This window comes from Diceros bicornis, chromosome 1, assembly GCF_020826845.1.
Source record: "Diceros bicornis minor isolate mBicDic1 chromosome 1, mDicBic1.mat.cur, whole genome shotgun sequence".
NCBI classification, from domain to species: domain Eukaryota; kingdom Metazoa; phylum Chordata; class Mammalia; order Perissodactyla; family Rhinocerotidae; genus Diceros; species Diceros bicornis.
The window spans coordinates 34,323,966-34,348,025 of NC_080740.1; the positions used below are offsets into that span (position 1 = coordinate 34,323,966).

General features: G+C 37.0%; 1 protein-coding gene across 4 annotated transcripts; it reads right to left on the bottom strand.

Moving 5' to 3' along the window:
• Positions 1–20: 20 nt before the first annotated feature.
• On the bottom strand, positions 21–22,433 carry STARD4 (StAR related lipid transfer domain containing 4). Of its 4 annotated transcripts, none has more exons than XM_058538423.1 (6): positions 22,346–22,431; positions 13,452–13,564; positions 12,442–12,491; positions 8,804–8,930; positions 7,820–7,934; positions 21–6,923 (listed from the first exon to the last, which is right to left on the bottom strand). In XM_058538423.1, the coding sequence occupies exons 2-6, from the start codon at positions 13,554–13,556 to the stop codon at positions 6,694–6,696; spliced, it is 627 nt and encodes a 208-aa protein (XP_058394406.1). In that variant the 5' UTR covers positions 13,557–13,564; positions 22,346–22,431; the 3' UTR covers positions 21–6,693. The 4 variants fall into 4 exon arrangements, with proteins under 4 accessions (XP_058394406.1, XP_058394399.1, XP_058394382.1 ...); XM_058538416.1 differs by lacking the exon at positions 22,346–22,431 and adding an exon at positions 22,169–22,270; XM_058538399.1 differs by lacking the exon at positions 13,452–13,564 and having other exon boundaries at positions 22,346–22,424.
• Positions 22,434–24,060: the final 1,627 nt, after the last annotated feature.

The window sequence follows — 24,060 nt, forward strand, 5'->3', positions numbered from 1 at the left end:
TTAAAAGGGGACCTTAGAAATGACTTAATCCAACAAGCTCATTTTATTAAAGAGAAGTGACAGCTAGAGAGGTAATGACTGATCAAAGGTCACAGTTGGTGGCTAAGAAGAGAATAGATCTGGGTTGCCCATCTCCCAGCCCAGTGTTCTCCAACGCCAGAAAGTCAATTCACTGGATACAAGGTAAACACAGCAATTCATATAAAAACTGATTTTTCATTATAAAAATTTTAAAATCCAGAAAAGTAGAAAATTACCATAATAATGCTTTCCAAAGACAAGCATTGTCTTTTTCTTCTAGCATTAGTTTATTTTTTTCTTACAGACTTGTAATCATATTGTAACTTTTTTGTATCTACCCATCAGTACAGCACAAGCATTTTTGTGTAATCTTCACAAACATTTATGATAGCTGCATACTAATCCAGTATCAATTGTTTTTCTTTTCTTGGTAGCACTACATAAAGCCTTTGCTGTGTTTGGGGAAATCTATCCTAAGGAAATAATTCTCATGTGGAATTGTTGGGCCAAAAGATATTCAGTGGTCACCTCATGATGATGCTTTCAAAGCTACAGGACCTAAGGATGAGGGAAAAAACTGCATGTTCACTCTTAAGAAGCTGGCTGTTAGCAGCATGAGTTGTAAAAAGATCTGAAAGTCATTCTTGAGCTTAGCCACTCAAGCAATTAGCAAACATTTGTGTGAAATATTTGAGGGGAAGGGGATATATGACAGCGGGGCTTACCCTCAAAATTGCAGCTGGCTACTAACTACCATTAGATCCAAAATCCTCGTGTTGTTGAGAAGACATACTTATCCTAAACAATGACATCTCGATTGAGGGAATTGAGGGGAATGCTAGAGAAAAACAAAAGCCTCTCCCATCTACAAGTCCATTTTTGACTGTATAAAACATATTATTTCAACCCGGTTTTGCACAATCTCTGGACTGACTACTTCTTTTAATAGAAAATCAGGTGCCTTGTACTTAAGGGATGTCACTAAAGCAAAACCTAAGTAGGAAGGTAAAGCTCCTGAAAAAGAAGAATATCATCCAAATAATGAGTAAAAAGCCTCTTTTGGTGCTTGTACACTATGCTTCCTCCATTATTTTTATCAGCAAAATACTACACCTCACTAATCACCTGTACAGCTGATAACACAAGTAGCATGGATCCACCCTCTATCTCCTGGGATGCATTTGCAGCTCACACTTTCCAGCAATTTTCTGGACCCTTTGCTCCAGAATAGAAACACGGTATAATATAAACATAGGTTATTCATGTTGGATGCCATGTGATACCAACCATTAATTAACAACCTACAAAGGAAGCTCCATCACCTTGTTACCTCAATTAAGGATAGCTATATAGTGTCTGTCATGTAGAAGGAGCCCAATAAATGTTTCATGGAGTGAATGACTACTTTGCTATTTTCATTCCTATTTTGGGAGTCTACCACTTTCCTGCTGATATCTGAAGGGCCTTACACACACTTCCCAGAGCTGATCCACTGAGAGATGCTATCATTGGCTATCCAAAGAGTCATTACCAACCCTGTCTCTAAGAGGCTGGATACTCTTATGCTTGCCTTCCCAGTCACACTTACAGCTATGGTAGTCATGTGACCTAGACTACTGGAAAGAAAAGCTATTGGAGGCTTGTGGGAAAGCGTCTGCTTTCCTGATAAAAGAGACAGATGAGTGGTGCCATGCCTTTCCCTGCTTCTTCTTGACTTGAATGCACGTGGAACTTCCAGGGCTAGTCAGTCATCTTATGACTATGAGGGAAAGATGAAGAAACACTGTAGAAACACTGGCCCTGACATTCTTGAGCTGATAAACACTAACAATTACCCCTATCCAGATTTTTTATTAAATGAGGAAAATAACTCCCTATTTGTTTAAACAACTTAATAGTCATATTTTCTATTGCATACTGCCCACAGTATCCATAATTGCTTTCTTATAACATAGATCAAGCGTTTCTTTCTAATCACTTACAGCTTTTTTCAACTCCAAATGAAATTATCACAATTCCTAATCAAATTATCACAATTATTTAAACACATGTACAATAAACCCTGTCTATACATTACTGTAATAAAGGGAGAATACATTCATCATCATCCTGGCTATATAATAGCAAATCAAGACTCAGCAGTATTGTGTCTAATATATGAGACATTGGCAGGAGATTAGCATGTGTGTTACTAATCTTTAAGATTTTCCAGTTTATATTTTTCTTTTTTTTTTCTTCTTTTTTTCTATTTTTCTTTTGTAAGAATTCAGGAAGTTAAATTACATACTTTAAGTTCAGATATATGAAACTTTTTGTCAGTACTTAACGTTAAAGCAACTTACACAGATAGCATCAATGATCAATTATAAGAGTGTCTAGAAATTTTATTCTGATATATTTCATAGCAATTTAAAAATAAATATTTTATTTACATTAATACATGCTTTTAGTTAAATAAAGGTTTTAGTTTTACATATTGGCTCATAAAAGAATTATAAACTTTCTAAAAAATAAAATCTATATATAGTATAGCTTTTATTGAATTGCAAGAGATGAATTTTTATTTAACTATACATGTAAAATCTTTGGAAACAGCAAAATAATGAGAAAATTATCAATCCAATTTCCTGTGCTTTAGGATTAATCTAATGTTACTTCTATGCTCAGATCTCTCCATCTCCTACTTCTAGAAGTTGAATAAGAAAGGTATGGGAGAAATAACAGACAAATAATGATACCACACAGGTTCTAATATAAACCTGGTCAAGTCCCTTAACTTCTCTGGGTTCTGTTAATTTATCCATATGGTTAAAAAGAATTAAAAGAAACTGGATTTTAACAACTGATTCTGAGGATTCTAGTGAGCTCTTGAGTAAACAGGTAAAGCTTCTATCTACATCAAAGGGAATTCCTCATACCTAAAAGCTTCATAGATGATTGAGGACTTAAATTGTGCCATATTTTCCTATCTTCTCTAAAGGCAACCTCAATTACAGACTTTTTAACTTGAGATGTTAATTCAATTCACCCTGAGTGTTGATAAAATATCCTTCAGTTAGGAAAGAAAGAGGGAGGAAGGAGAGAAAAAAAGAAAACTTTTTTACTGGGAGATAGTTTTACACATATTTCAAATATATCCAACCTCAAGGAACAGTGAAATGAAAAGATTTTTAACATTTACAATCTCTTGCCAATACTCTAGTAGTTTACATTATACATAACTGCAGAACACTAAATTCTTATAATTATTTTTGCTGAGTAATGTGTTAAACTTCAAAGGTTAATCAAGAGTTATCAATAAGAACTAATATTTCATGCAAAAGTTTCACTTATGATAAATTATTTTTTCCTGTATGAAACTAATTTCCTTAAAAAAATAGGTACCATGTACCGAAAACAGTACTATGCCAAGTATTTCCTGCATACAAATGTTTCTAATACAAACTAGCTATAAGCTAGAGAAAATAATCAACCACATAACAACAAGGCAGATTATATTCTTTCATTTCATTAACTGTTCTGTGAAAAGTTAATTATCTTTAAAGAAAAATATTTTTTGGTTGTAATTTTTATTTTATTGATAACTTCTAAATGATTTATTTCTAATGTTCAGACGTCTCCATTTAGCAAGCACTTAAGGCTCTGGAGATCAGAAAAGATTTTGTATTTAAGAGAGTAATTCCATGAAATCCTCTACTTCATATTACAGAAAGACAAATTAATACATATACTATAGAACTGTGCTATTCAATACAGGCCACTGGCCTCATGTGGATTATGAGCACTTAAAATGTGACTAATCCAAATTAGTAAAATATACACCAGATTTCAAAGAATTAGTACAAAAGAAGAATGTAAACTATTTTGATGATTTTTTACATTGATTACATGTTGAAATGATAATATTTTGGATCTACTGGATTAAATAAGCTATACTATTAAAATTAACTTGAGCTATTTCTTTTTATTTTTTAATGTGGCTGCTAGAAAATTTAAAATTGTGTATTTGGCTCATATTATTTTTCTATTCTACAGCATTGCTATAGAAACAGCAGGCTCAATTAATGTTAATATTAATCCCAAACCACATTCTTAAATTTTTGTATAATTATGGCATTTGAGATAACATATTTAATACATTACCACAAGGTTCCTGAGCTTAGAATCAAATATACCTCTACTCTTAAAAACAAAACCAACCAAAATCTACTCTAGTCTTTTTCATCATCTTCTGTATTCCCGCAACTGTGCTAAACTTTGGGTAGATATGAGTCTGCAAATAGGCAAGAGGATCTTTTGGGGGATGGAAATGTTCTAAAACCGGATTGTGGTGATGGCGGTACAACTATAAATGTATTCAAAAATCACTGGATTGTATACTCACAACCAGTAAATTATATAGAATGTAAATTATACCCAATAAAGCTGTTTATTTTTTAAGTACGCGGCTACAGCCCAGCAGATCTCAAGTTCCATCTAGAAGCTGCATATAAACTTCAAGTAATTCAAATATAATTTTTCAATCCATCATCTGACAATATTGCAATGAAAATTTTTCCATGAGGGTCCTTTTACCTATAGTGGGTCCACATTTCAACAGTGGATTATGTAGTCACTAACTGGAGGTATAAGTTGAAAAGGACAAAGGGAACATTAGAGTAGCTGAGAGTGGACAGCTTATTTGCCTTCAGGGGCACCCAGCTCAGGCAATAATAGCCCTTGTAGTAGTGTACAACCTTGTCGCAAATCCCTTACTCAATCTGGGTACCCTGTAACTGGACATCTGCTGGTATTTTGCCATCCTAGACAGAATACTGAAATATAAAAAACCTCCTACTCTACACTAATAAAACCAAAGTAGAAGAAAACAGACGAAGTCAAAATTAACATTTAACAATTTCCATGGGTAGCAAAGCTAAATTGCTGAGTGTTCTTTCCCTATTGCAAGAGGAAAAAACGTAGCAGAGAAACAACTCACAAGTTACGGTCAGTTTAGAAAAGGATATTGGTGATTAATAAATTTCAAGTTAAGAATATAGGATCGTTTGTGTATTGCTTCTGTCAGATCTTGAAACATCATTTTCAATCTAAAAACTGTGAGATTATTTGCCATGGATATTGTAAATGCGCTGCCACCTTGTGTTTTTTTGAACCTCATCATCTCCAAGAGCAAAAAAATAAAAATAAAAACAAAAACCAGTGCTACTTTTTCCACTTTATCAAAATGGGTCTGAAGAACAAGGACTTATGCTTCTTTACCCTCAGGAAAACACAGTAAAGTAAAATACGGATCAAACCTTCATGCACTTGTGCTTTTTTGTGGCCTATCTAGCACGTAAGTATTTCCAGTGCTCACTTTACCCCATATTAACCAAACAAAAAAAAAAGAAAAAAAAAAAGAAATGAAACAATGGAAACAGTAATAGTAACACATAAAGAACTCACACTGAACACTGAAATAGATTTCAAGATGTGTGCATTCACACAAACATAAATACATTTGCACGGACACACGGAGTTGCCTCAAGTCTTCTTATTTTAGAAGTAATCTAGGTGGACAGTTCAAAAGCCAAAAAATTATTTGGAATGTTAAAATCATTTCAGAATGTTCATTTAAGGCAGCCACAGAATCAAGAGATCTATTATAGTCCATTCTAGTTATAAAATGACTCATCTGGGCATTTGGATAAATTAATGAACGCATTTGTTATAGTTCCAGACTGAAGTTACATCCGAATTGTGAACATTTATGATGTAGTTAGTAATACTTTATGAGGTGGGTGATACTTTTAAAACTGAAACACATACAGAACATTCATTGAATTTGACTTTCTAGAGAAATGATTCTCTACTGGTGAATACAGGATACCACCAGCCATTTCATACAAGCTAGACTACTGCCCAATCAATGTGGTGTCCTCAGCACATATCTGGTAGTTTTTTGCACTGTCTTATTCATGCACAAATGCTTTTTAAGACTCCTAAAATAAGTTCACATAAAGATACAAATATATTTTTAAAGATATCCACAAAATATTATTATCTAGGTATCAAAACTGAATTGCATTTGAATTGTACCTATAGTTACTATGATATCTATTCTTTTCTTATTTCTGATCTTTTCAATACCTAAAGTAGTGCAAGTCAATTGACAATGAAGTTCATCTTTATAAAATATAGAGAGGAGCTTTTCTCTTTAGTCCGAGATATTGGCAAACTCAGAGAGCATACGAAAAGTAAAGCACTAATATTTAACTTCCAAAAAAATTAAAACTTTCACAAAATGTTCATAAAGCTCTAAAATAGACTATTTTAACCTAACAGCATGAAGCTTGTGCTTTCTCTAATTTCTAAGCAGCCAAAATATTTATCCTCAGGCACTATTCAAGTCCTTAAGGTTTGGGTCAAAGAACTGTTTCTACTTCTGGTGGATTTCTGTCATATTCTCCATTCCTAGACACATTTCCATACCAAACAATGTGCAAATAACTGTTTAAGAAAATTGAAATGCCCTCTCTTAGACAGCTATCTACTTTAGGAATAAAATAAGACAAAAACATCTCAAATTTTTCTACAGGCTACACAGAAGAGAAGAAAGGATGATTTTTACAGGCCATGCAGCTGAGAGAAAGGGTTGATTCAGGGAACCATAGTACTGCAAGTTTAAACATATTATGCCTTTCGTAAGACTTTTCGTAGGTCACCATAGAAGTTGATTAAAGTGCTTGCCATGGCTGTATCTACTGCAGACTGAGGGATCGTCCCGCGCAGATCTGTCTGAATATAGCCTGTCAAAAGACTCCGGTTTGGAGTGTCTTTAAGTGGAACACAAAACCAACCACAGGGATGGTTATATCCACGAACAAATTCTGGTCTCTTTTCACTCCAGTCAAGACTTATTCCTACAAGGCAATTTTAAAACAACACTATTAACAGCAATGACTGACATTAGTCTAAAACTCTCATTAAAAATATTATCAAATTTCTCGTTTAAATATTTTTTCTTCTTATTCATGTAGATGAAAATTAAGCCCCAAAAGTGACCATGGAAGAATGAAAAAGATAATTACCATGTAGAATGCTGACAGGAGGCTAGTAGATAGGTAATTGGGAAAGTTCTAATCTCTTCAGAATAGATGACATCATGTCATCTCGGTAACTCCTTGGAAACTACAAATCTTGGCACCAGGCCTCAAGGTGCCGGTAATCAAACCTATGGTACCACTACTACTCCCCATAGTCACTACCACATCCAATTTGGTACTGGCTGGTTAAGAATAAACAAGTAGATATTTACCTACAACTGTCAACACCAGTATATACTATACATAAAAAAATAATAATTTACCTATTGATATATTTTAGAAAGCAGGAACCTTCTAATAACAGTATTTTTCATTTTGAAAAGAAAAACATTACACAGATCAAGGAAGGAAAGATACTCTAACACAGAGCAAGTCTATTTTTTCAATGTGGGTGACTAAGAGGCTGTTTTCCGAGAAGGACTAAAAAGGAAATCCATTTACTGGATCCCTTTCTTAGAGGCAGTCACATGATCCATACTTGTTAGCTATGATCTGGAGGATACCACGTAACTGGGAATAAAAAAACTTATCAGAAAGATTTAAAAATCCTTCTTGATATTGTTATTTTAATTCCCAGGGTTTAGCATTTGCAAACAAAGCTTAGTGATTATAAAATAAGTATTAAGTTTGAAAATATATCTTGCATAGAAAGAGACATCCATCCTAGAAAATATTTAAAACAAACTGAAAGTATAAGGTTTTGAGATCATTACCACAGGATAAAAGCCCTTCTTTATAGCCCACAGTGTAGGAGAAATCAACAAACTCTCTTGGGGAAATTATATTCCAAAGCTGACCAGCAGTGGTATAACGCATCACACAGCAATTCTGAAAGAGAACAAGTAACAGGTGTTACTACCATAAGAAATCATAAACAGACTCATATATCATAAGTTAATCTTTAGTAAAAAACCAACACTCATTTAAAATGTTTTATAATTATTCTTAATAACATTTTTTACAGTGATTCTGATAGGTTCAGATCTCTATTCTAAATCTCACTGCTACTGTATGGACATGAAGAAGATATATAATCAATATACATACAGAGAGGTAAGTTACCTGGTATTCAAATCTCTAATTCAATACAGACACCTTGTATCCTACATGATATTCAACATGGAAGTATGTTGTGCATACTGTAGGTGTTTAAGATAAAATCCACAAATATTTTGACTAAAACATCAAATGTTTCAATAAAGAAATTCAACATAGCAAGAAATGAATTAACAGAAAAAGAGAGGGAGCCGCTTTAGTTATGTAATTCTCTAATGCCTAAGGTGGCATTTTATCTTTGGTCTCTGAATTTGGCTTAATTTTAATGGAAAACCTACACACAATTACCTAGAAACCTGAATGTGATGGTGGTATTTTCAGAATTTTAGATTTCAGAACCTCAGCTAAATTTTTACAATTAAAGACTCTGACGATTTTCTTAAGCATCAAGGGTTAGAGCTACTGTGGAAAACAAACTCAGTTCTAGAACTCATTAGCTAATATGCAGAAACTCAAGCTTTTTAAAAGGCAACAAGGATTCCCCCGTGAGATCTTTGCCATGACTACTTATTCTCAAAGCAATGAATACAATGAACACAAGTGTGTACACACGCTCACGCTCACATGCTCGCTCGCACACTCTCTCTCTCTCTCCCACAAACACACACACACAATTGGAAATAATGTTTCTAAACGAATACCTCTTCAAAATGCTCCAAAACATCCAATGAAGTCATTAAGCTGTCCCAATCCAAGCGACAGGGACCTGGGCATATATGGTCTATTACACTATTGACAACGTCATCTATAACACCTTGGGCTTTGAAGCTGGAGAAAAAATATTAAAGTCAAATGCTATTAGAATGAACAATTTCACTCCACGTGGTTCAGAGCTAACTTCAAAAAGAGTAAAAGTTACTGAAGATTTTTTAAAGGGAGTAAATCACAACAACTTTTCTGATAAACTAAATTCTATCAACTATTTTTATCAGAATGTACTGTTTGTCCTCAAATCTAGTAAGAGGTCTGAAGGCTATATTATGCATTATCATGAACGTAGTCAAGTCCCTTCCTGTTAAGGTGTAGCCGAAAGCAGTCTACAGATGACTGCAATGCTCCCATTCAGGTTGTATGCTACTCTCTTCTCAGTTATGCTCTAAAATGTTATTAGTATATGCATATTTTTACCCTGACTTTTAAAAACTTTTTATTAGGAACAGAAAAATAGGTCACCCAGCAATAGAACGCCCAGGATTGTCTCATGAATAATATCAGTACTTGACATATTTCAAAGATGGCATTACACATCAGTGGGGAAAGGGTGTACTATTCCATAAATGGTGCTTGGATTCAAGAGTTATCCTAATGGAGAAAATAAAAACTGAATCTCTACTTTACACCATTCAAAATAACAAATTACAGATAGACTAAAGACCGCTATGTAAAATGTAAAACTTTAAAACTTTGAGAAAAATATATGTGACCAACTTTGTGAACTCAGGATACAGGGGGATTTCTTGAATACATAAAACACACAAGAATACAAATAATACAAGATAGTTAAAATTAAAAACTTGCATACCACAAATGACAAAATAAAAACTAACCACAGACTGGAAGAAGATATGTGCAATGCATGTAAACAGACATATAATTATTATAGAGGATATATAATTAATTCCTATAAACCAATGAGAAAAAGACAGATAATCCAAAGAAAAGACGGGCAAAGGACATGTGAAGATTGACCTGAAATGTCAATAAATTTAGAAAAGATGCTCAACTTCACTCATAATCAAGTAAATACTAATAAGATACTATCTCATACCCCTGAGATTGGCAAGTATTCAATAACAAGTATTGAATGGAAAGGAGTGAGAATTCTCAAACTGCTACCACCACTTTAGAGAGTAGTTTGGCAATGTCTAGTAAAGTTGGATGATGTATATCCCCAAGACCCAGGTACATACTCAAAGAAAATCACACGTGTGTAGAAAGAGACATATACCAAGAAGTTTACTATAACACTGTGCTTTATAGGGAAGAATTGACAACAACCTAAAAATTATCAGTAGGCAAATTTGCAAACACAGATAAACACATTCTAGCATAACAACATGGCTAAATCTTGAAACCATAATACTGAATGGAAAAATTAAAAGCAAATTACTAAAGAACACACACACACACACACACACAGTCAAAATATGAAACAGGAATACTACACACAACTTCAAGATAGTGGTTACCTCTGGGGAGAAAAGAAAAGAGAAGAAATGAGAGAGAGATTGGCTTTAACTGTATCAGTAACATTTTTGGGGATCTTTTTTGCTTGTTTGTTTAAAGCATCAGAAGCTGTTTTATCATTTTGTAAATATCTCAAGCTATATAAAACTTATATTATTTCCCACATCCAAAATCTGCTCTTCCCTCCTGTGTTCTCTAACTTGGGGTAGAGAATGTATGCGTGTGGGAGGCGGGGTGGCATTACAAATTAATCTAGTCACCCAAATTAGAAATCTGGGATTCAACTTTGACTCTTCTTTTTCTCTTAACCCCATTCCAATAGTCAGAACTAATAAGTTACCATGTTTTATCAAGATGATTTCCTAAATTTAAAGTGCTTAGAACAATACCCAGTTCTCAATAGATGTTAGTTATCATTGCCATCATCAACATCACCACCACCACCATCACTATCATTAAATCTCTTTTCACATTCATTTGCCCTTTTCAAGTCCCATACTACAGTCTTATTTTGGGCATTCTGTGTCCAACTCAACACTGCATCAGTTTCTAGCTCTTTCAATCACATATCTCTTTAAGAATCTGAAAAAAGCCAGATTTCTTCCCAGGAATATACACATGGACACAAAATTTTGTATATAATCTTAGGGGAACTTCAAGAAGCCAGCCATGGACTCCCAGGGTAAAACCCTTTCTCTAAACTATCCATGCTCATTTCTGTCTTTCACAACATTATTATAGTAAATTCAAAATCTTTTGAGGACCTGGGAGGTGGGGGTGGGGGTTGAGCAGAGGGTAAGCACAACACCGACTTCCTTAGTTTAGAATTCAAACATCCTTCAGACCTGTGCTCTCCCCACCCCTATACTTTACGCTCTAGCTATACAAACACAACTTCTACTTTCCCAAAAAACTCCTTAAAGTGTTTTCCATCTGTGTTTAGGTAACAGATGCAATTCCCTCCACATGGAATATGAATCAGTCCTTCATTTCCTAAGAAATACCTGTTCTACCTTTGAGGCTCAGCTCATATATTAGCTCCTCTACGAGGTCCTTTCAAATCACCAAGCATAGTGCTCCTTTGGCATTTTTTACACTTTCAACCCTCATTGGAAATTACCTTCTAAAGGGTTACCTTCCACACTTGCTCACAATGCTTAATCCAACTCCAGTTTCCCGTCCTTGTCATAAATATTGTACAACTCATCTTTCTGGAAATGCTGCCTTTGGTATCACACTTCAGAACATTCTGGATATAGTAAGTGGGGCCAGCAGTTTCATTTTAAAAAGGACTGAGTCCCAAGGACGGAACATTCCACTGCAATTACACAAGGCAGTTTTCTCCACTAGCTTTAAAAAACAATATTGTTTTCTGGTTAAAGGCGTAATTCATGTTCAACTATATGCAAATACTAAAAAATGGAAATAAAAATCACTCATAAAACCGCCATCCAGAGGTGTATATTTAGTGTTAAATAAAAACAATTAAATATATAAAAGTATATAACGTCAACCCACGATTGTGCTACATACAGTTTAGTATTCTGCTTTATTTGCTTTACATTATATCGAGTGTTTTCTTATGTTTTTAAATAATACTTAAAAATGTCGTTTTTAAAGACTGCAAAATACCACATTTCATAATTTAATCATTTCTGACTATTGATTATTCAATTGTTTAGAATTTTTAATATTACAAGTAATGCTGCAATGGAAGAGACAAGTACCAAACTATTATCTTTCTGATGGTTTCTTCAAGATAAATTCACAGAATAAAGTATGCTACAGCACTGAGTAAATGTAGAAGAATATTAGAAGTGTCTTGTACACCATGTTAAGAAATTAAAACTTCATCAGCTGCTTGATATCATTATTTATGATCCCCTCACCATCAACTCAGTCCACAAGGGATATGGACGTTTTAAAGGCTTTCAATTCATAAGGCGATTTGCTTCTCAGAAAATTGAAAATCTTAAAAGTGAAAACCAAATTTTACGAGCAATGACTATTTTAGTGATATATATATATAATATATATATATGAAGTTTAGCAATGTCTTAAGCGCTACATAAAACTGCAAGAATTTACTTACAGATGTCCATTAAATTCTTCTGAAGGTTTTCTCCAAATTGTTACATCTTTCTAAAAAAATAAAAACGGTATATGGTGATAATTACATAGGTGGAATCCTGGATATAAAACTGACAATTTCATAAGTCTAGAGCATTAGTCTTTGCATTAAAATAAAACTTAAGTAAATATTCAAAGAGATACATAAAAGTCATTTATATCATCAAATGATGCATATTTGAATTTCTTCTGTATCCTAAAATTCTTCACATTTTACTTAAATTATAGACGTCCAAAAAAGATTTTTCATTAGTTTAATGAGACCCAAACACGCTTAAGATTCAGTCATAGCACTATCTCATTGGCCATTATTATTTGCCTCATTCCAGTCTTACCTACTTACCATTACTGACACATTTAGACTAAGATATTAAGAATGCTAAATATTTCATTCTGAACTTGCTCTTATCTTCTTTTAAAATTAAACAATTCACACCTATTATGATAGTGTTATCTTTAATTAGTCCTTACATTTTTGCTGATCATCTCTCAAGAAATTTTGAATACCACAATAGCTAGAGCACTTAACTGGAAGTGTCCTGGGTTCTAAGGTTGGCTCTGTCAACACTCAGCCATGCGATAGTTTGGGCAGGTCATATTGGTAAAAAAGAATACTAACTGGCCACCCTCAGAGGCTTGCTGAAATATCTGAAACTATTCCAAACCATCAATTACTATACTTCCTTAAATTGACAATGATGCATTTTATTTGTTGACTTAAGAGGCTGTTCTTTAGGCTCTTATTGCCATGAGTCTACTCTCATGTCCAATATCTAAAGAACTAAAACGCAGTGCAGGATTACTGTGTTTCTCCCTTGTGAGATGTTAAGCCACTGGCTTTATTAGCATAATTATCTCTCCCACACATCCATCTAAAGTATGATCCATATTTTTCCACACCATTTTGAAAGTCATCAATCAACTCATTAGACAGAAAATATACCCCAAATATAAGTAATTTAACTAATTTACCGTTTTCTTAACAACTCTCCATTTATCATCTTCAATGCTATGGTACTGGATGAGAGTCTTTTTAAGTTCAGTTGCAAAAGCAGCAACATCAGGCAGACCTTCCATTTTTTTTCCTGTTACAGAAACCAAGATTAGCATCTGCAAATACCACAGTTTGATGCAACAGACCAGTGGGTCTCAAGTCTGGTTTCATAATAGAACCACCTGGGGAGCTGTAAAAGCTACCTATACCTGGACCCACCCCAAATCAACTAATCCAAATCTCTGGGAGTTGGACTTGGGCATAGGTGTTTTTCTAAAAGCTCCCAAGGTGAGTAATACATAGTTATGGATGAGAATCACACATTTTGAGTTCTTAAAATCACTCATATAAAAAATAAAATTCAATCCTATTTTACGTAATAGAATCTAATAAAAAGGACTAAATTATAAAATTCCAGATACGTTAAAGAAAAAAAGTGCTGTTTTCAAAATACAAAAATAATATACAAGGCACAAACTCTTTAAAAAGTCCTTAGAGCTTCAGCTTTCACCATCCTACAGATTTAGGACTCATTCTAGCAAATGAATAACAACCACAACTGGAAACCTCGTCTTACATCCTTTAAGGCTAGAGCTATAGAACTCTGAACAATTCCAAATGTTTGCAGAACTCTACTGTTTTCAATATTTTATTTCATTTGTTGAAGTCTATAGGAATCAGTGAGGTATCTGTATAAGGAAGGAGGTCATAGGAAGACTTTTAGAACCACCAGTACAACATAAATAAATGGTTTATAATTTTCAGGCAATAATTTTAACTATATAAAGAAGAAAAGTACTATATCATTAATAATTTCAAATGATACTGCTCCACAATATTTTTAAAGGGAAATGATTACCAACCTTGAAAGATAATAAACTTACTATAATGAGGATTCTGTAATGTGATGGTTTTAAAACAAAACATTGCTGCAAATTCTTTGACACATTTCCCATCAAAAGGTGGAGTTTGTGACTGCATGATTTCCAAGGCTAGGTTGGAAAAGTCCATGCAGCTTCTGCAGGTTTCTTTTAGAATAATCGATCTAGGAGCTTCTGATCAACATGCAAGAAATCTAGCTATCCTGAGGCTGACAGATGGAAAGACATAGGGGGAGAGAGAGAGACAGGGAAAGAGACACTGGTTCAAAGTCCCAGATCCAGAAGCCTACTTAGAGCTTCATGCCTAATGGGCATCTCTTGCTTCTCCCTCGATTTGCCTCAATCTTCCTCATCTTAACAATTTTACTATTAAAACAGTAATTGAGCCAGTTGCTCAAGGTCAAAAGCCTTGGAATCACCCTTAATATGAATTACAGTCATGCACCATGATGTTTTGGTCAATAACAGACTGCATATACGTCAGTGGTCCTGTAAGATTATAAGGGAGCTGAAAAAATCCTATTGCCTAGATTGTAACATTGTAGTGCAACACGTTGTTTGTGGCTATGCTGGTGTAAACAAACCTTCAGGTCCTTCAGGAGGTATTCCAGAAGAAGGCAGTGTTACCATAGGAGATGACATCTCCATGCATGTTATTGCCTCTGAAGATGTTCCAGTGGGACAAGATGTGGAGGTAGAAGACAGTGTTACTGATGATCCTGACTCTGTGTAGGCCTAGGCTAATGTGTGTGTGTCTTAGTTTTTAACCAAAAAGTTTAAAAATTTTAAAAAATAAAAAATTTAAAAAATAGAAAAAGCTTATAGAATAAGGATATAAAGAAAGAAAATATTTTTGTAGAGCTGTAAAATATGTTTGTGTTTTAAGCTGTTATTACAAAAGAGCCAAAGTTTAAAAAAAATCATAAAGTTTATAAAGCAAAAAAGTTACAGTAAGCCAAGGTTAGTTTATTATTGAAAAAAGAAAAATTTTTTTATAAATTTAGTGTAGCCTAAGTGTACAGTGTTTATAGTCTACAGCAGCGTACAGCAGCGTCCTAGGCCTTCACGTTCACTCACCACCCACTCACTAACTCACCCAGAGCAACCTCCAGTCGTGCAAGCTCCATTCCATGGTACGTGCCCTATACAGGTGCACTATTTTTTATCTTTTATACCATATTTTTACTGTACCTTTTCTATGTTTATGTATGTTTAGATAAATACTTACCATTGTGGTACAACTGCCTACAGTATTCAGTACAGTAACATGCTGTACAGGTTTGCAGCCTAGGAGCAATAGGCTACACCATATAGCCTAGGTGTGTAGTAGGCTATACCATCTAGGTTTGTGTAAGTACACTCTATGATGTTCGCACAGTGATGAAATCGCCCAACAACGCATTTCTCAGAAAGCATCCCCATCGTTAAGTTATGTATGACTGTCAGAGTCCTATTCATACTACCACACCCCACTGCCTACAATGTTCTTGTCCTACTGGTTTTCTTTCTGTCCCTCAAATAGGCCAAGCTTGTCACTGACTTTGGGCCTTTATACTTGCTATTTCTCTGCATGGATTACCAGGTCCCAAATCTGAGCATGACTAATAACAATATATAATGACAATTTCAGTTTAAACCTCCTGTCCTTAATATGTCCCTCTGCAAGTCACTAGTATATCCTTCTTTTATTTTCTTCATAGTGCTATCATTATCTGAAATTAACTTGTTTATTCATCAATGTACTGTATTCTACTCTCTGACCATCACATCCCCAGCTAATAGAGCAGGGGCCCTTGTCTGTCTTATTCACCACTATATCCCCACCAATGAGAACACTGCTTGGAACACAATAGGCCCTTAATATTTGTTGAAGTGTGTTTGCTTCAAAACAAGAATTATTTGGTCTTAACTTTGTCTTCTTTTGGTGCCATGGTGCTCTCTAGTAAAAGGCTAGACCACAAAAGGGTTTTGGGGAAAAGCTGCCAGTTTACAGAATCATCAAGTTACTAACAAAAAGGGGATCAAGAAAAGATCTAAATGAAATATCAAGCCTCAAACCTCTGCGGGAAGAAGGCTATAATTCTCAATTACAGGTGCATCATCAGAATCTCCTGTGTTATATTTTGCAGTAGTTGTTGCTGTGGACAAAGACTCCTTATCAGGCCCCTCTGAGTCCTCTTTTTGACGAGGCCTAGGTCTTGGGCTTGTCCTGGCCCCCTTAGTCCAGTTTTAGTAAGAATCCTGCTGGGTCAGTTTAGTGAAAACCCCCCATCTCAAAAATTCCTCATTCCCCACCTTGATCTTCTCACTCTGGCCTGTCTTCAGCAAGAATCCTACTAAGTCAATTAAGCCAGAATCCCCCTTACCTCTAACATCTCCTTTTAGCAATTTTCTGTCTACTGACACCTATCCTGCTCCTTGGCAAGAAATCCCCACTTGTCCTTATTGTATTCAGAATGGAGCCCAGTTCTATACTGAGGTTTCTTTTCCTCTATCGCAACAGTTCTTGAATTAGATTTGCCTTTATCACTTTAACTTCTGTCTGCCTCTGGTTTTTTTGTTTTGCTTTGTTTTGTTTTTGGTGAGGAAGATCAGCCCTGTGCTAACATCTGCCAATCCTCCTCTTTTTTTGCTGAGGAAGACTGGCCCTGGGCTAACATCCGTGCCCATCTTCCTCCACCTTATATGGGACGCCGCCACAGCATGGCTTGCCAAGCAGTGCATCGGTGCACACCTGGGATCTGAACCGGCGAACCCCCAGGCCGCCGCAGCAGAGCACGCGCACTTAACCGCTTGCGCCACCAGGCCAGCCCATGCCTCTGGTTTTTTTGTGACCCTGTTTTTACATGTTAGATTTCAGGCCCCGCCAGATAGCCCGATTCAGTGGGTCTGTTCTAGGGTAGGCTCCAGAAATCTAGGTCCTTTAGAAGGGCTCACCGATCATTCTGTTACCCAGCCAGGGTTGAAAACCACTGACCTAAAAACTAAAGGTGACAGAAATAAATCAATGTTTTAGTCAATATTTAAATAGCACAAAGCAGAGCATACAAGTCATTAAAAATGATAAACACCATGCCGGTGGGAGTGCAAATTGGCGCAGCCACTGTGGAAAACAATATGGAGATTTCTCAAAATATTAAGGATAAAACTACCATACGATCCAGCTACTCCACTGCTGGGTGTTTATTCAAAGAACATGAAAACACCAGTGCATAAAGGTACATGCACCCCTGTGTTCATTGCAGCATTATTCACAGTAGCCAAGACTTGGAAGCAACCTAGGTGCCCATCAAGGGACGAATGGATAAAGAAGATGTGGTATATATACACAATGGAATACGACTTGGCCATAAGAAATGATGAAATCCAGCCATTTGTGACAACATGGATGGACATTGAGGGTATTATGCTAAGCAAAATAAGTCAGAGGGAGAAGGTCAAATACCATATGATCTCACTCATAAGTAGAAGATAAAAACAACAACAAATAAACACATAGAGACAGAGATGGGATTGGTGGTTACCAGAGGGGAAAGGGGGAGGGAGGAGGGCGAAAGGGATGATTAGGCACATGTGTATGATGATGGATTGTAATTAGTATTCGGGTGGTGAACATGATGCAATCTATGCAAAAATAGAAGTATAATGATGTACACCTGAAATTTACACAATGTTATAAACCAATGTTACCACAATAAAAAAAAATCCTAAAGAAAATATTACCAACATCAATCAACAATATAAGGGAAAAAAATGATAAATACTAAAAGGATATAGAACTGTAGGAAAGGAAACAATCTTTTCCTCTACTCTCTTATGTTATGTCACTGGAACCTGTGAATTAAACTGACAAAAGATAGATTAACAGGAGAAAAGGCACACAAATTTTATTTTATGTTATTATTTTAAGTTTTACATGCACAGACGCCTTCTTAGAAAAGAAGTGGAGACCCAAAGAAGCAGTTAGACCCAGGGCCCTATACACCATTTTAACAAAGGGTGACAAATTGTGGAGAAGTGACAAGACAAAGGAAAAGGGGTTTGGGCTTCTAGGAGTGGTAAATTATGGGAAGGTAAATGTATACAAGGAAACTAACAGAAGATAAGCATTATTTTAGTAAAGTTTGTGCATACCATTTGGGTGCCAACTTTTGGTCTCCAGAGATAAGAGTTGTTCTCCTCTTGGTATAGGAGAGGGAAGACATTCACAGAGGGAAATTTATGTCCTACTTTTACGCAGATAGTGGGAGGGAAAATAGCTCTTTCTGCACTGGCTCCTTATTAATTAACTTCAGCTCAAAACAATCCTTATTCCAAAGTGGCATATATGGGGGTATAATAACCCTTCAGAAATATGGGAAAGTATATATAGAAAATTCAATAATACAGAATTTAGGATCTAGGTAAGTGATGAAAATGTCTAAGTATAGATCCTACCCCACGACTAAAAGTGGACGAGCTCATTCAAAAAGTGTGCCAGTCAGGAATATATCCCATTTCCACTCAAGAGACTGCCAATTTGATAGCCAGCACAATGACCTCATTCAAGGGTATGTTATAAACAAGCACAAGTTCCTAGAGAGAACTTGCAAAAGAAATTTATCTATTACTGGGATCATTATGATTAAACAATATTCTTTAAACCCAAAGGTCACCTACCAGGTTCCTGTGGTTGGCAGATAAGAGTATTTTTTCAAAACTCTTTGATAGAAATCAAAGATGAAATGGAAAGCTACTATTATCATAGACAACATTATCTTTGTGCAAATCCAGCACACAAAAAGTAAGCAATAAAAACCACCTATAGAGGAGAGAATCCACATCTTTAAGGTGCTTACCTTAGTAACCGTCCACTCCTACCGATTAGCATAAAGTCTAAATTCCTTAATATGGCTTTTGGGCCCTGTCATGGCCTGGCTGAGCTTCACTGCCTAATTTCCACTCTTCTTTCCTGGACTCCCCTAAAGACTAGGTTAGCTCCTTCTCCAATGTTTTCTTACAGCAACTCTGTACTGTAATTATTCACTTGTCATCCTCTCCCATTTAACTGTAAAATCTTTAGGGGCAGGAAATGTGACTTGTTCAGTGTTATACTCCTTATGTCTAGCATGCAGTAGAAACCCAGTGAATAAAAAAGGGAAAAACGGGTGGACAGTGAGCTACTCGTCTCACTTATGGAAGAGGTCAACATATCTAAGGTAGGCCCATTTACACCAACCATCCTTGAGCTTCTGTAGGACTAAAACTTCCATTACCATAATGAAACAACGATTTCTCAAGGAAAGACCCAAGGAGGTCTACTATTCTATTGACCAAGCATCTAGTATATACCAGGTCCTAGAACTACAGAAATGGATGTAACCAAGTTTTTGTTCTCAAAGTTGACTTATTCCAGCCATTAAATAAACTTTGAACTGCAGCAACAACAACAAAAACTAAAACACTAAAACTTCCTATTAATGGGGGGCCGACCAGGTGACGTAGTGGTTAAGTTCACACGCTCTGCTTTGGCAGCCTGGGGTTCGCATGTTTGGATCCCAGCCACAGACCTATGCACCACTTATCAAGCCATGCTGTGGCAGCGTCCCACATATAATAGAGGAAGATGGGCACAGATGTTAGCTCAGGACCAACCTTCCTCAGCAAAAAGAGGAGGATTGTCAACAGATGTTAGCCCAGGGCTAATCTTCCTCACACACACACACAAAAAATCCTATTAATGAGCATTTTTAGTAGTTGTGGAACAGGAGGTGGGAAAGGAAGAGAACAAAGAAAGTATAAACTTGGAGAGCTCTCTTTTAGCCCAATGAAGTATTTAACCAGGCAGTTAACTCTTGCAAGGATTTTTTTCATCAAGATTAAGTCCAAAAGGGAATAATGGTTACTGTCTAAACTGATATCTGTGTGTGGGCAAGTATGACAGAGCATCTCTTGAAACATATTCCAGAACTGGGGCGGGGAGGGGGTGGGGGGTGGGAGGGGCAGCATTGGGGTTATCAAGGTCTTGGCACTGTCCTAATATAACAGGGCACTCACATTAATTGAGGAAAGCACACAATATGCCCTACTGCAATCATCTGTGGAAAAAATCAGGGAAATGTTTTAAATACCATTCTGAACACCCTCTTACTAATTCTTTTGTCAGGAAAATATTTTAAATACCATTCTGCACTCCCTCTTACTAATTCTTTTACTCTTTTTCTTGACCTTATAACAGGACACTCTCCAACTCTACCACTTACATATCAGAGAGAGCAGATACCACTTAACCATATCAGAATCTAACAGCTCCACATGAAAGGTTATATGTTCTGGACAGTTCTATGGCAAAGTACTGAGTAATGTGCACTTTCATTTTTTCCTTACTTTAAACTAACTTCTTTTGCTCATGTTTTCTAGGTCCACATTTTTTAAGTGATCACTAGTGTTGATAGCGGCTGCCACCATAGAGAGGCCAGCCTTCCCAAGGTAAAAATTTTCTTGAGGCCATTTATCAGTACCATAGTCTTTGACCAATAAAACTCCAATTTTTGTCAAATATATGTCACAGTGAAATGGCCATAGGTTCTATGTTAAATATGGAACAAAATAAACATTTTAATCTGTAATAAAAAGTGAATGCCATAAAAATCTGTTGGTATTTACATGGTATAAGTCAGAACTCACTTGTTAAAGAAGCTCATATCAGAATTGTTTAACCTTTCATTACCCAATTGATATGAATTTCATTCCCCAAGATGTTGTGCAAACCGAGGCCTTGAAAATTATATTTTTACCTAATGTAAAAATTTTATCATGTTTGATTTCCAATCAATCTTGAATTGGTAATTTAGCTTTTCCAACTCCGACAAGTACAGTAGTTTCTCATTTTTGAGACCAGCTGTAGCAGGAATGCAACAGGAAGCTACTTCTGCAATGTGACTAATGCTCCTCGGTTTCAGTGCTCACTTTGGCTCACTTTAAGACAAGCTTTACAACAACGTTGAGACTTTTTACAACACTTAAGGCAATATTAAATTCTAATGATATCACAGCTTTAAGTTTGAGTCCAAGACAATGTTCAACCCCCTAATGCTCTAATCTTTTCTTAAAAATAATAATAGCTAACATGTATTGATCATTTACTATGTGATCAGTCTTTCTGGCCACTTTAAATTGCATTATTTCATTTAATTCTCATAAACAACCTTAAGAGCCAATCCTATTATTATCTCTATTGTACAGGAAGGGAAAGTAGCAACAGGGAGGTTAAGTCACTTGTCCAAGATCACAGCTAATAAGTGACGGAGCCAGAATTCCAACTCAGGGCTTCCGCCTTCAGACTTTAAAGGTCTATTTTGTAAAAAGCTGGCAGACTCTACATTAAAAGTCTGGCATCATATTGAATTTGTCATATTCTGTCCTGGCTCCTGAACCCAAAAAATCTCAGATTATCTTTCTTAATTGTAAATTAGGGATAATAGTCACACTAATTTATTGAGGAATTACATGAGTTAATACATTTAGTACTGAACGTGGAAGACGGTAAAGCACTCGGAAAACGTTCTCTTATCAACATCATCTCCGTCCAAGCTCGGCGTAAGATAGACCTTCTCCTAAGAACCAGAAAGCACTGTGTCCTTCACAGAACATGATCTCAGGGAGTCTTCACCGGGGCCCCAGAAGGGAGGTTATTACCACCCCTTCCCATCGAATAGAGGAAGTAACCGAGCCTACTCAGCGTCCGAGTCCTTAAATTGGGGAGCGGTGCAGAGAGCCCTGAGATGCTTCCGGGTCGCCCCCTCCCCTCCCCAGGCCCCAGTTTTCTCTGTCACCTGAGGTCCACACACGCCCGGACGCCGGGGTCCGCCATCCCCGGCCTCCACGGCAGCCTCCCTCATCCCACTGCCCGGCACAGCTCCGGGAAACCGCACCGGGCAGGGCGCCCCGGACGTCCCGGCCGCCCTCCCTCCAGGCCGCCTCCCTTCTGTGAGGCCTCCACCCACGGCTACCTGAGGTGACGCGAGCAGTGGTCCACAGCTCAGGCGCGCCGGACCTCCACAGGACTCGCTGTCTCCCGCAACACTGACACGTTGGAGCTCTCTCAGCCTCCCCGCCCGCCGAGGCCGCGGGCGGCAGCAGCCAATGGGCGTCAAGCCACTGCCGCTCGCAGCCAATTGGAAGGCACTAAGTTCTTCAAGGGAAGGTGGGCTGAACCCTCCCCAGCCACGCCCCCGGCTCGAACCCGGGCGCTCCGGAGGGCTAGGGGCAGAAGTTGGTATGAGGAACGTGTGTTTGCTTGGATTGGCTGGCGCGGCAGCGTGCGGAGCGCTGATTGGTGGCTGGGAAATGGAGTGATTCCGCGTGGATGTGGGCTGGCGGGAGCCGGCGCACGGTTCCCTCCAGGTAGGGGGTTGCCTGTGTGTTTGGCTCTGGCAGGATGTCCCGCAGTCAATTAATTGTCACAGAATTCTGGAAGGCAGCTGGGAGAAATAGAACACAAGGTGGGAGGGAATGACGACAGTGAGAAATAAGGCTGGCCTAAATTCTCCTCCGCTGTGAAGATCTAGGATCATGTAGCTGCACCACCCCTCCCAGGACCAAAAGTCAATTAAGAAAGGAAAACGCTCCCGTCATAAGGAGCACGGGCCCTTTTCGGCCTCCCGCCTCCCCTGGCTTAGAGTTGAGAGCGCTGTATGAGAGCGCATATAAACCAAGTCCCGGCAACAGTGTGAATTGGTATTTCGCTCAGCGTTTGTCTTCATATAAGGGAGTTTAGAGGACAATTTTGAAAGGAGACAAGAGGAAAGGTGTGGCAGGTGGCTTTAGCAGCCTCACAAAGTGTTCTGTTTTTTATCTATTTGAAGATGAGCAACATTTCTTCCAGGGGCTGTGAAGTCACCCATCTGAAGGATGTTTGCCAAATCTGAATACTAAAAATCAGGTGTTCGCAAATTGTACTTACTAGGATATGTAGTTTGGGGACGAAGAGTAGAAAGGAATGCTGTGCTGCACCATTAGTGATTTTTGATATACTTTCAATGAGAATATAATACTTAATAAATTTTTGTTACACTGACTAAAGGAATCACAAAATACTGCTTGCTAGTTATTATTGGAAGATTTTTTTTAATCTTACCTCATTGTTTATATATAAAAGGAATAATAATTTGTTTGGTGGTTACTTTTTCATTATCACCTCACACGTAATCATCTGTAAAACACACCTGCCTTGAGGGGCTAAGTGATTCAGTGAGATATAAAGTATATAAAACTTTATATGAAGCACTTTTCCACCAACCATCTCAAATTATTATCCATATATACATACACAAACGAGGACCAAAATAATTGGCCAATAATAACTAGCAAGTGCGTGGGGCCCCAGGCAGAGCTCTTAATTAAGGCAGATTACTTAATTTCTGAGTGGCTGAACTGGAATTTGGTCCAGGTCTGGGGTACTCTAAAACTGGGACTCTTAACCCCCATGAAACTCATAATGTGTTTCATAGCTCTCTGTCTGACACCTGTGTACAGCAGTGGGGACCAGAAATGAAAGAGCTAATCCTCTCCAGGGAGGTTTACACAGTTTAATAGTGGAGAGGAATGAGTGCTCATAACCATTTTGGAAAAGTAGACAATTAGTATCTCTTGTTACTAGAGTTCAGCTGTGCGTACATTGATCAGCAGCTCTGCATATTCTCTCACAGAACCCAGTAGAACATGT

Coding starts and splice junctions, on each gene's coding strand:
- STARD4 (XM_058538423.1), bottom strand. CDS start 13,556: ATGGAAGGTCTGCCTGATGTTGCTGCTTTTGCAACTGAACTTAAAAAG. Junction 7,935..8,803: donor TTTTGGAGCATTTTGAAGAG/GTATTCGTTTAG, acceptor GTTCTCTTTCAG/AATTGCTGTGTGATGCGTTA. Junction 6,924..7,819: donor AGAAGGGCTTTTATCCTGTG/GTAATGATCTCA, acceptor ATTGCCTTGTAG/GAATAAGTCTTGACTGGAGT.